At 51.4% G+C, this 12,880-nt stretch overlaps 1 protein-coding gene across 8 annotated transcripts in view; it reads right to left on the reverse strand.

The window, feature by feature from the left end:
• HPSE2 (heparanase 2 (inactive)) overlaps window positions 1-12,880 on the reverse strand; it is a 110,027-nt gene that overhangs the window by 81,561 nt on the left and 15,586 nt on the right. For 7 of the 8 annotated variants that reach the window (XM_067001088.1, XM_067001091.1, XM_067001090.1 and 4 more), the window contains one exon: window positions 4,211-4,372. The exons of the other annotated variant lie outside the window; for it this stretch is intronic. In XM_067001088.1, the coding sequence (XP_066857189.1) occupies window positions 4,211-4,372 (162 nt within the window). The remainder of the gene's footprint in view (window positions 1-4,210; window positions 4,373-12,880) is intronic. 8 annotated transcript variants of the gene reach the window in all.

Here is a 12,880-nt window from a genome sequence, read left to right on the forward strand (position 1 = left end):
AGTGTCCTCCATGGAAGCTGGCTATAAACTGAGATAAAACTATATGTCTGGGGAAACTGTACCAAAAACAACCTAAGCAGCCTTTCTGTCTGGCAGCACAGGCACCTAAAGCACCTTCAGCCCCTTGCCCCACTCCCTGCACAGCCCCTTGCAAGGTCAGCCCCCAACGCACCCCCCCAGCACCCCACAGGAGGGCTCTGGGCCCTGCCGACACCTCCTGCTCCAGGACCCCCATCTCCCAAAGCAACCTCCCTCAGCAGGAATCACAGAACCGCCGGCCACCGGGGGAGGCCCACACGTGCAGGAAACACAAAAGTCACAGGTGCTTGGCCTGAGCCATGCGATTCCCTGCCGCAGCAAGCAGGGCTCTCGCCATCATCGCAGGCGACGATAAAGGCTTACTGATGGTATAAAATACGGTATATTTCTCTCGGTGGGGCTGGAAGAGGCTCAGCGAGCGCCCCCAGTAGCGTGGGAACACGTGTGGTGGGCCGGGAGCTTTGTGTACCTTGGGGAGGGTCTCCTCTCTTGCTCCCTGCCTTTAGGGGCCGTGTCGCGCGGTGTGGCAGGGCGGGGGGGCTCCCACCGCACACCCTGCGGTTGTTTTGCTGTCTTCCCGATGCAGATGTGGGGTGGTGGGACAGGCTGGAGAGCTGTCAGCACCGGTCTCGTGGTGCAGGGAAGTAATCTGCTTTGCAGCTTCGACCAGAAGGCAGAGCAGAAAGAAGAGGCGCTTTTCTGATGTTCAGAATGAGAAGGGGGGCACTATTTTGTTTCCTTGGGATGGGAACTCCTGAAGGCAAACGTACTATTTATGGTTCATCCTTGTATCTTGGGAAGCTCAGTTACACTTAACACTTCATGCAAATACAGGAGGGGACAGTTTCTCACACATGTCTGCTGACCTCCTGTGCAATTCCCTCTTCCATTAGGCTTAACGGGCTTTACTTAATAGCAGTGCAGAAACCAGTCTGTGTGGTGCAGACAGTGCAGATATCCAGTCCTTCAAAGCACAAATGCAGGACACCAGCCCAGCACAAACTGGCACCACAGATGGAGGGTTTCAGACTTAATCTGTCAAAGCTCTGCCTGCTACTGCCCCACTCTCCCCCTGAGATCACCACTAAGACCTGCATGCACTGAGTCTCCCTGCCCTGGGGCAGTTCCTCACACCTCACACGCTGACAGCCCAACGCTGTGCAATCACCAGGGCTCCAAAATCCCCTCACTGTGACCTGGACATTTCTCCTGAGGGCTGCAAAGGAAGGGAGCCTGCTGTGACTCTTGCACCTTTTACTCCTGCTGATACGGGCTATAAAAGAAACACCTCCTGCTCCGGTTAGCTCAGCTGGGCAGAAGCAGAGAGGTGTTTGTAGGGAAGGGCTGAGCTGCAAGCAGTGTTTTCCAGAGGGCAGGCAACTCTGTGCACCCTCCCTGCTCCACCACCGGCTGGCCTGGCAGCACAGGAGATGCTGACGTGTGAAACGAGATACCTATCTCTGAGCAGCACAGGGAGGCAGCAAAGATTAATAAGCCTCAAAATGTTATACAGCATTTAAATAGCACTGTCACAGATCAAAGACTATCACTCATCTCAGGCAGGCAGGCTCGGTAAGCCTGGAGAGATCACGTACAGCAAACAAATGCAAGATGCAAGAGAAAGCCTGCAGACAGGAGCAGAGGAAAGCTCATACTTGTCCAGAGAAATTGAAGTGGCCTAAGCCAGAGTCCAACATGTGTTCCTGGAGGAACAAGAGCCAGAAAGACTGCCTGGTTTCACTCAGTCTCAGTTGTGTCTTAGCACAAAAAGCACATTTTATTTTAAGACAGCCTCTTACCTTGGAGGTACCTGCTGCTGGGAGCAGCTCAACTCCCGGTGCAAGGACACAACCCTGCCTGGTGGCTGGGACAGGGAGCGCCCTGGGGACTATGTGCGACTGGTGACTGTACTTGGAAAAGCCCCTGGTTTACAACAGTGCCCCGGGGACAACAGAATCATGCTCCTTGCATTCTAAGATCTTTCATTTTTAAAGACATTGGGATACTGCGTGGAAGTGTGATGCGAATACCACTTGCCCACGCTTGCAGTACGGGAGTAAGTATTCTCACATGACTTTGGGCACGACACTCCATTTGCATTCCTTTGGTATAACTGAAGCATGGCAGGAACTAGCAGTAGCAGAAGCCCCGTTTACACAGAGGCTTGGGGCTGAATAGTCCTTTGCTCTGGGTGGGACTGGTGCTCAGGGTTGCCCACAGTGAGTGCACTGCATGAGACCAAGTGACTCCTGGATACAGCCCTCCAGGGGAGAAACCTCATCTTCAGGGATCCCCAGGACGCTCCATTCTTGCTCACTGATCCCCTTCAACATCCTTCCCCAAACCAGGTCTGGGTCCTTGCTCCCAAACCTCGCCTCGTGTACCTTGCTGCCGACCTGGGGACACCCTCCGGCACCGTACAAACACATTGTGCAGGACAAAAAGAAGTCCTTAAGCAAACCCTGGCTGATTGAATTTTGAAGGTAAGGAATGCCCTTCTGCAACAGATGTACAACCCCCTCTGCCCACCCCAAACACCAGATCCATCACGGAGAAGGGAAATATTTACACAAGTTAGTAGAGTTCCAGTTAAATATTATGCTTAGCTGTCTAGAGTCCATGTTCTCAGACTATGTCTATGAAATAAAAGATTAAACTTCATAACAATTATGAAGTTGCTCTGCTCACATTCAAAGGGAGTTAAAGGACATTAAAATAGTTCTTTGGGTAATATTACAGCGAAATTGCTCTCTCCCTCCTAGAGAGTTGGAGCTAAAACCTTGTGAACTCTCCTGTAAACACACTTGGAAAGGCTAAGAGCCGAGCTGATAACCAGGTAGCACCTCTGCTCCGCAGGTTCCGTAAAATATGTGAGCAATGCCTGAGAGCTTTTGAAGCAGTGAGGGAAGGAGGATAGGGGAGAGCAGCTTCTCTTCTCGAGGGAAGTTTGTTTAGTGGAAAGTAAGCAAGTTGTCAGGGGAAAAGCTGACAATGTTGATTCCAGCAGTTGTACTGGGAATAAACAGCCAAGTGGATTACGTTACAGGGAATGAGAAACGGCTCTGAGGATCCCATTTAAATGCTGGGCTTTCAGGAATGATGCGATTCAGCCACGCTCCTGGCCCCAGTGCCCACCAGCCCCTAGAGCCGAGCCCCCTGCCAGCCCTGGTACAGCTATCCCTCCCCCGGGGGGGTCCCCAAGAGGTCGGCACAGCCGATGTCCCCAGGGGCACCAGGGCTCACAGGGACAGGGGAGGACATGGATGCATGCTGGCTTAGGGCTGGGGGCTGGGTGCGAGGCTGCGCAGCACCCGCTCGCCTCTCCCAGCCCAGCCGCGGGGGCCGCCACGGGGTCTGCCAGCACCCCCCCGGCCGGAGCGCGGGGCCCTCCTTCCCGTAAAAATGGGATGCCTCCCTGCCTTCCACAGGAAAGGACCCAGCAAGAGGGGAAGGGGATCTCGCTTGATTTATTAGCCTCTTCCTCCTTCTCCTCGTCTGTGGCTCATCCAGCTGTAGTGATAAGAACAGCTATGAAAGGACACTGCTGGCTGCTGGGATCCCATCCTTCTGCCCACTCACTGCCTGAAGACATCAGTCCTTTACAAGCACCATTAAATGTGTATCCAAAATGTGGCAGTCTCCTCCATCCTTTGAGATTGTGTTCCCTGGATAATACAAACAGTTGCCAGAAAAAGAGTATCCTCTCAGCTCTGTCTGGGCCATTATCCCTTTATATTTGCTCTTTAATATTTACTGGGTTCACACAAAGTGCATGCTCTGAAAAAAAAAATAAAAAAATCAGCTGCAGCTTAAAGGACTCCAAATTTAGTAATTGCTGCAGCCCCACCGACACGAACAGTTAGCAGGGAGATTTCTCCAGCGCTTCACGTGCTGTGGTATTCTGTTTAGGTCAGACTGCGGAAAACCTTCTGTCCAGAGGCACCAAATCTGGAGTGTCTGCAGAGGTGCCAGCTGCAGAGGCCTTATGAGTCCACCATAATTTCCTGCAGATCCTTTCCCTCCCAGAACCCAGTAATCTTGGTAGGAAACGGAGGCAGCCAGCGAGGTGCTGATTCGTACCGAGGTGAAGCACCCGAGGGTTTTAACACACCTGTGAGTTAGCAAGAACTAGCCACAGCTCCTGGCTCCAGAGCTGGTCTTGCAGCCTTACCTGTTAGTGTGAGGTTGCTGTATGTGTTTGAAAACTGCTCCTTTAACAAAACCAAGTGCATCTGAGCTGCCTTTTCCCTCTGTAGCTCCAACATTATGTCAGGATGCTGGGCGATCTTACAGCCTTTCTGCTTATCCAGGGCAATGTCACTGCGAACAATGTCTACAGCAAAAGGGAAAGAAAAAAGGGAGATGGCCAAACCTCAGCTTTCATTTTCACCAGACGCTTGGATCAGAACCAGCCAACATGACAGCCACACAACCATCACTCAGCATGAGCAGCCCAAAAAAAAAAAGGGTCCAAACCCCTGGGATCCACCTATCCAATGAACCTCCTCTGCTCAGGTCTCCTTTTCTCCCACAGAAAGCTCAAGTCATTGACTTTAAGAGGCTCACACCACCTTCCGCCCCTTCCATCCAGAACCTGCCTACTAGTTGAGCTCTTACAACTATGACCCCTCCCTTGCTGGAAAGTGCAAGTGTCTCCCAACAATATTTATATTATGACGCTGTTACTGGTGTGTTTGACACTAAATAATGAGAAAAAGCTAAATCCTGTTCTGGTGACCCCTGCCTTCCATTTACTATAGCTTGACAAAGACAGCGAAGAAGGCTTGGTCTTGCCCTGTTCACTCAGCATGGCTCTTAGAACAGGTCTCTACACACTTCTAACTCCTGACATTCAATTCAGAAGGCAGGAAGCTTACCTAATAATTATATTCTCTTCATATGAGCACTTTTAAAAATCATACTGTGAAATAAGAATACAATATTCCCTCTCCTAGAACAACTCACCTGCTGGGGAAATGCAAAGCTGGGGATAGCAGGGGAGAACAAGAATAAGATGTGGCCAGTCTCTAAACAGGGCAGGGGCACAAACCAGTCCTTTTGGGACCATTTTCTGAGCTGAAGGAACTCTGTAATGTGCTCAGATCCACAGGCACCATATGTTGTACCGAATTCTTACAAAACCTTAGGCAGCCAGCAGTGATAAGGAATGATGGAAGCTGGAGTCCTTCCATCGCATTGCATGAGGTCACCCTTTGCGTCACAAGGTTGCCCTTTCCTTGGTTTAATTCCCATCTAGCTAGAAGTTTCTGAAGGAGCTTGTCATCAGAAGAGAGCCATTTCTTGCTCCACATGCGCTCTCCAGCTCCATTATCATTATGCACATCAAAAAACTCCAAAGCTGTTTCCAATAGCCGTGTTTCTGTCTTTCAAGGTGTCAAGCCTGAGGCTGTGCAAACTAGGTTCCAAACCCTGTCTTGGGCTGACAGAGAACCCCCTCCGAGGGTGATGGGGAGGGCTGGAGGCCACATTGTCTGATTTGGACCAAAACAGGAGGGAACTTCTTCAGGTCATGCCTTGTGGGTCGGGACAGACACTCAGCTCACCTCCATACCAGGCAGGTGCAGGACTCCAGGCCTGCCACTGGGGTTGCTCAGGGCCCATAAGAGCCTGTCCAGCCTGCTGACTTTTTTGCTGTTACATGATGAGGAACTGAAGGGCGGGAGATCCAGCAATGGGGTTTGGAGGGGACAAGCCATTTCTGTGAGGTTTGCCAAGGCCCCAGAAGAGTTTTGATGGGTTTGGTGAAAAGACAGAACAGGCTCTCCTCCGGTGGGACAAAAAGCTTCCAGGATCACAGTAACTGTGAAGAAGGAGAGATCTGCAGGGTGCCACGGTGAGCTCTTTGTCCCCCAGCAGTGGCATAGCCACATTCAAAGAGCACACCCCTCCTGCTTGGGCCTGCTTTTGCTGCTCCTAAAACCCAAACCACAGTCCACATGGACCCAAAAGGAGGAAGCAGTGGCCTGGGACCAGGGGCCCTGTCCTTGCAGTCAGGGGCCAGGGCAGCACCTTGGAGAGTGCAAGGGGACATGGCAGCGGTCCTGTGTGACACCCCCACCCCTGTCTTTGAGGACTACGGGTCACAGCAACCACACGCTGTGTGCACTGTCTCCAGAAATGAGGGGCAGGAGCAGTGTTTGGGGGCCTGTCCTTAGATGATGGAGTAATAGGGATTAGCACAAGGAAGCCAAACCCCATTCAGACAGATCCCCGGTCATTTTACAGAAGCTGAGGTCTGAGGTGGTGAGGGGGAAGGTGTGAAGGGCATGGAAAGTGAGGACACTTTTCTGGAGGTCAGCTTCATGGCGTTCCCAGAAAGCTGCCACTGCAGAAATGCAGGAAGCAGAAGAAAGGCATGCGGGGTCCCTGCCTCTCAGACACAAGGGTCCAAGAGATTTGCCCAAGACCTACAGCTGGAGGTGGAGCCCACACTCATTATAGCTGCAGATTAAACACTGGGTGGATGCCTGGGATATGGGGCTCCCCAAAGAACTCGATGCCCAGTCACAGACCAGCGGCATTGAGGGAAGAGGGCTGGCAGGGTGCAGATGCTGTGGAAGCTCAGGGGAAACCTCAGCAAGAGCAACCCAGGGAAAAGAGCCCACGGCCATCAGGTCTGAAAGTAAGGGAGAGAAAGGGGAGAGATGTGAGGAGAAGGGGAAGGAGAAGGGGAAGGGGAAGGGGAAGGGGAAGGGGAAGGGGAAGGGGAAGGGGAAGGGGAAGGGGAAGGGGAAGGGGAAGGGGAAGGGGAAGGGGAAGGGGAAGGGGAAGGGGAAGGGGAAGGGGAAGGGGAAGGGGGTGCTGGGCAGGGCAGTCCCCGAACAGGACACTGCCTTCCGGAACGTAGAGCAGCAATAAAAACAAACACCAAAAGTCGAAATAAAATTAAGAAAGAAAAAAAGAGAAAAAAAAAAAAAGAAGAAGAAAAATACCCAGCACAACAAGAAACCAAGCGTCTCTTGCCAGAAGTGAGAGAGAAGAACTCCAGATGTGGGAGCCCCAGAGGACGCCAAATGGTTTCCAAAGCCGGCAGCTCCGCCTCGAGAGGGAGCGGCCGGGCCGGGCCGTGCCGGGCCGTGCCGGGCCGGGTCAGTACCCTGGCCAGCTCAGCACGGCACTGCTCGGCGCGGCTCTCCCGGGCGGGTCCCCGCGGCGCAGCCCCGACGGGGCGCTGCGGGCCAGCCCCGCTCCGGCGGGTCCCCGCTCCGGCGGCGGCGGCGGCGCGGTGCCGGGCCCGGGAGCCTCCATGCGGTATGCCGGGAGCACACCCGTGTGGCGGCCAGGTGAGCTGCGGCTGCCCGCAGATCGCCCCCCGCCCGCAGCATCGCATCCCCCCGGCCCGCAGCATCGCCCCCGGCCGGTCCCTGCGAGAGCTTCCCCCTGCCCCGCCCGGAGCCCCCGGGACCGGCCGAGCTCCTGGCGGCCCCCCCGAGCGAGCCGCCTGCCCCCGGGGCTGCCGTGAACCCGCTGAGGCTCCCGGGCAGCCCCCCACGGACGGGCGAGCCGGGAGGAGCGGTCTCATGGCAGAAATCCAGCAGGCACCGGGCAAAACCCGAATCCGTTTCGGGTTGCCGGGCTTAGAGAATACCTACTTTTTCAATGAACGCCTTTAAAAATGCTTTAAAACTCGGATTTGTCTCCCGGAGTTGTCATAAAGAGCCCACTGTCTGCGAAATGAGGAGCACAGCTTTGATGTAGAAAGCCTAAAGATTTCTCAAGCCAGAAGCTGCATCCTCATCGTGTCTGTCTTCAATAGGCAATCCTCTGACAGATTTGTCTCATTCCTTTCTTTTAGATGGGAAAATTCCCTGACAATGAGTTCCACAAGTTATTTCGCACTATATAAAAAATCATATTTGTTTGTTTTATATGTAATAATTCCGCTGGATGCTCCCTATTTCTTGTGTAATGAAAGCAAGGAAATAATTATTCCCAAATTGTCTTCTCTGCATGCCTCTGAGTTCATAACATTTATCATATCATCAGTCATTTTTCCCAAGCTGAAAATACACTGATATCTGTGTCTGAAAGCTGTGATTTTGACTGCCTCCATCACCTTATCCTACACAGATGTATTCTTTGCACGGGTTCATGTGGTCCCACTATAGCACAGTGTGCTTATAGCCTGAGAATGCTCTCAGTGGGTTTCTTTCCTAATGCTTCCTAACAGTGATTCGCTTTATACTTCCTTAAGTGCATTCAGAGAACAATCCATAATAAATTCAAAACATTTTCCATGAATGGCAACAGCCAATTTAGAACCCAGTTGTATAGGAAGTCACACGCATTTCCCCCGTGCATGTTATTTTGCATGAATTATTTCTAATTCATGAGAAGATGTAGCACAGAAAGAAATGCAGAACTTAAAAAAAAAAAAGTAATGTTTTTTAGAGAATTTAGGATGCTTATTAGAAACAATGAAACATATAACCACAGGAATCTTTTGTCTCACCCATATAGCAGCAAATGGCTAACTAATCAGGATCTCATTGTTTGATTGCGCCATTTCCTGCAGTTATAAAGCAATTTTCATGCACGATTCTTGCAAAACAGTTTGAAATTTTACAAGAAAAACGGAAATAAACAGCCAGTCTTCGGAAGCATCTCCTGCACAGAGGTATCTCCCTTACCTCATGTAAGGTGATTTCTGTGGCCGTTTTTTATTTCCCAGGAAACGGCTAAGCACGGGGGCTCCTTCCACAGAAGCCCCCGCCACGCAGAGCAGGTTGTAGTGCTCTCCTTGTGCTCGCAGCCCCTGGGACCCAGCAGGCAGGAGGCTGCCGCAGAGCTCCCACTGAGATGTGGAGCTTTCTGCAAGAGGCCTGGCAAATCCCTGAGCACCAAAGGCCATCAGAGGATCTGCTGGTCTTTGGGACAGAGTGCTCGCAACATCTGAGCTGCTGCAAGCCTCCCAGAGGAGCTGTGTTTTAAACACTTGGAGGGTGAAAAAGCAACTGTTTCCTCTGTGAGCTCTGAGAGGACAGATGCCTGAGCTGTCGAGGGACACAGGCAGACAAACAGGTGCTCTGGGAGATCAGAAACAGAAGGTGGTTCCTTGAGTAAAGGACAGCTCGTTTGTTTGTTTATTTTTACGGGGACAAAAGGATGATTCAGCTCCTTCAGATACACCTGCTGCACTCAGAGCAGTTTTATGAGCTGGTGGAGCCAAAGCAGCAATCCCAGCCACAAGACAATAACCCTCACTGCTCTGGCGTCCTCATACCCCCAGTGACCCTCATTATCCTGCTCACTAAATTCACAGAAACAAAAAAAAAAAAAACAGGTGCCTTATTTTCCTGAATTAGTTTTCTGCTGGTTTGGCAGATGATCAGAAAAGTGCCACAGCCAATGCAAGGCGAGCAGCAGCAGGACGCAGCACAGAGCAAAAGGAAGGCACTGGGGACCAACACTTTTGGTGGCAGACACCCTAGAGATGACCTTCACCAGATTCAGGGGAGTTTTGTCAAATTTAATCTTACCAAGACTGATGCTGCCACAGTCCTACCTTTCACTGCACACTTTCCTTTCTTAGCACTTGTGGCCACACTACTTGGTTAAGGCAGCTGCACTAGCTGGCATGCAATCACCTCTCCGCCTTTCATTTCTGGCCCGAACTGACTCTCCACATAAATTCAGGCTCCAGATCCAGCAGACGGCAGGAGCGTGCCAGAAGGGGCAGGCAGGTAGGAGCAGCAGCGTGCTGGCACACACCTCCGCATCTGTGACCAGTCATTCCCATGTTCTCACCCTGAGAACTTGGGTTCCAGGTGAAGGGAAGTGCCACTTGGCAAAAGGAGTATCTTTAACAAGCCCAAGTGCAGGAGGCAGAAGATGCCAATTTTATGTTGAAAGAATATAAAGGAATCCTTGGGTCATTTAGCAGTTTACTGCCTTCCTTTCAACACAATACCTAAGACTTTCACACATAGTCTAAAAGCACAGCATCCTAGAAGCAGCCTGTGAAATACGGACCTGGCACGGGGGGAAGGTGGAATCCCCCTGCTGAACAAACCTCCAAGTTCAGGTGCAGTGCCAGATATAGAAAGGTGTCTGAAGGAGTGGATCCCAGACGAAAGGATGCCCACAAAACCCAGTAGCCAGGGTTACACAGCACAATACAAGGTTTCCCACACTATGTGGCAAAATCTCCTGACTAGTACGGAAGGCATAAGGAACATGTCTTTTCCCAGGTTTTTGTGGTAATTGGCCATTTTTCCAGATGCCCTGTATCCTCTCCAAAAAAGGAAATAAAATAGAAGGAAGTAACTTACCAGCAATTAAGAGAGTATTTTTGAAATGTGTTGTCCATATGCACTTCAGCTCCGAAACTTTCCCTATGCACTACCTACAGCATGTATATATGCTCCCTTTCCCCTCTCCCTTCCTCAACCCACACAGGGCCACGCTGTCAGTGCGCGGTGAATGTCCTCTGGTCTCTTCTCAGCCACAGACCCCCAGTAGGCTGTGAAAGGACAGAGAAGTCCCAGAGGCCACGCACTTGGGCCAACACATCTTGAAGAACCTTCGCTACAAGAAACTTCTCTTCTTCCCTCGAGTTTTCCTTTACAGCACATACGCAGAGGGGGAAACTCTAAGTAATGTTTATACTACCACAGGTTGTCCAAAACTGGTCTCTGGCTTCAAGGTAAGAGGCAGTTGAGGACAGGAGGCTCCACCTCAGCCCACCAGGCTCATGCTATAGCACCAGCGGGGACCTTCCAGAACAGGCTCTAGGATTAGGGTGGCACCTGTAGCACCCCTTGCTGAACCAACAGAAGAGACACCAGCTCTCCAAACCACCTGCCCAGGGATCAGACGTGTGCCTGTGGCAGGAGAGAAGCACCTCCAGCTAACAAAGCACAATTCTCAGCACAGCTGGTGAGGAAAAACAAACTCAGTAGGGCACACACAGAGAAGCTGCATTTAAGGGAGACACAAGTCTCTCAGGCCAAACACGTTGCACCTCTTGACCAACAAGTGTCAAAAAGTCCCCAGTACAGCCCCACCTCCTGGTACCAGAGCTTGGTATACAATAAACTGGTTTTCCATTGCGAGCAGACTTCAGGCAGACCAATGCCATATTATAAAAAGGTTGGACTCGGGGACTGACCGTGCAAAGCATGGGCTGCACGGGATGGCAGCCGCCGAGTGCACACTGTACACGGGGATTTAATGTAACAGAAAATGTAGGTGACCTTGTAATATTCCACAAAGTTCAGGGGATACATACAGATGTGCTGCCATCAACAGGGATCACATGCCCTACGGTGCACCCAATCCATTTCTCATAGGCAACTGCTTTTACAAGTTCCTCTGTCAGGTACGAACAAATCTGCCACGAGGTGATGGCATTTCTGTGCCAGCTTTATATGCAGCGCCGAAACGAGTTGCCACACGCACTCTTTGTGGGCACTGCAAGCTGCCGCCGCAGATCACTCACCGCTTTGTTACCCTAACTGCCCAAACATGACGGGTCTGGGGTGGGGTGAGGCTGCTCAGGGTTACAAAGGAAGGATGCCATACACACCTGGTGTTTTATAGTGCTTCCAGGTCCGTGCTTCCAGGAAGAATTTGTGCAAGAAAGGAATGACCCCGAAGCCTAAAGGGAACGCTTTACTGCAGGAAAATGAAGTATACTTTAGAAACAAGCAAAAAGAAACCACTATAACCCTTGGATTCACCCACACTTTCTCAGGGAAAGAATATGTGGCTGTAGAATAAGCTGTTGAATTATTAAATTACCTCTGGTGAATCCATATCAGTTATGGACCTGAGCCCAGTTGTTCCAGCCCCACTCAGATGGCTGAACTCGAAGAGGAGATGAAACCAGGACTGTAAGGTACTACAGAGCACTCTGCTAAGCACCGGGTCTTTTGTGCTAAAGCCCCAGCAATTTTCCAGAGGCATCTGCCTGCCTGAAAGCTGCAGACCTAAGGAGGCAAGGCAGGAGGCTGACCTGTGCTGGCACCTTGCCTGTGCATCGGGGGGCCTCCAGGCACACCCTAAGAAGATACCACCTAAGCTGATCCCTAAAGTATCTACTCCTGCATAAAGCCACTAAAAATGGCACAAGCGTCCAGTTCTGCGAACTGAATGGGTACACCTTGGTGTTTGTCTCTGTGTGTGTTTGGGGGTGGGAGGTGGTGCTTCCTAACCCAAAGCACTAGTACCAGGTACAATTACAAGGTGTATTTCTGCCCTTCAGTTATAGGGGGGAGAGAAAAGGAAAAAGGCAGGTGAACCCAAAGGAAGGCCTGGGTAAAGGCAATTTTCAAAAGGTGGAGGTATGCATGAATTTAACAGTTTGAAAGGGAAATAAATGTAATTTTACATGGAGGGAAAGAGTTGGGAGAATCTCTGAAAATTTCAGATCATCAGAAAGGTGAGGCACTACAGGGATTGAAAGATGATCAAAGGCAGCAGTGAGGAACCTGGTCTGGAGGGCAGCGGGGTAGCAGAGGAGGATTTGCAGTGCAAAGACCCCTGCCTGGAGATTCATTCAAACTCTAGCAAGCATCGTCACGGTGCAGAGCATCCATGAAGGATGCTGCAAAGCAGCCCTGTTGCTGCTGCCCGGCTGAACGCTTCAGCTAGCACATTTGGGTGGCCCGTGAGCATGCAGAGGTGCAGCATGAACACCGCTCACAGAGGTACTTGCTAGTTCTCAGAGCAGCCTTGCGTGCATGCCCTTCACCTCTGCCTCTCAGCCCTGCACATTACTGAGTAGTTGCAGCTGCAAGGAGATAGAGGAATATAAGATGTGCGCTTCCCTCCCGGTTATGGGCGTGCCACATGGGAACACAGGGCACAGGAGCATCCA

The sequence above is a fragment of the Anser cygnoides genome, chromosome 7 (genome assembly GCF_040182565.1).
Source record: "Anser cygnoides isolate HZ-2024a breed goose chromosome 7, Taihu_goose_T2T_genome, whole genome shotgun sequence".
Classification (NCBI taxonomy): domain Eukaryota; kingdom Metazoa; phylum Chordata; class Aves; order Anseriformes; family Anatidae; genus Anser; species Anser cygnoides.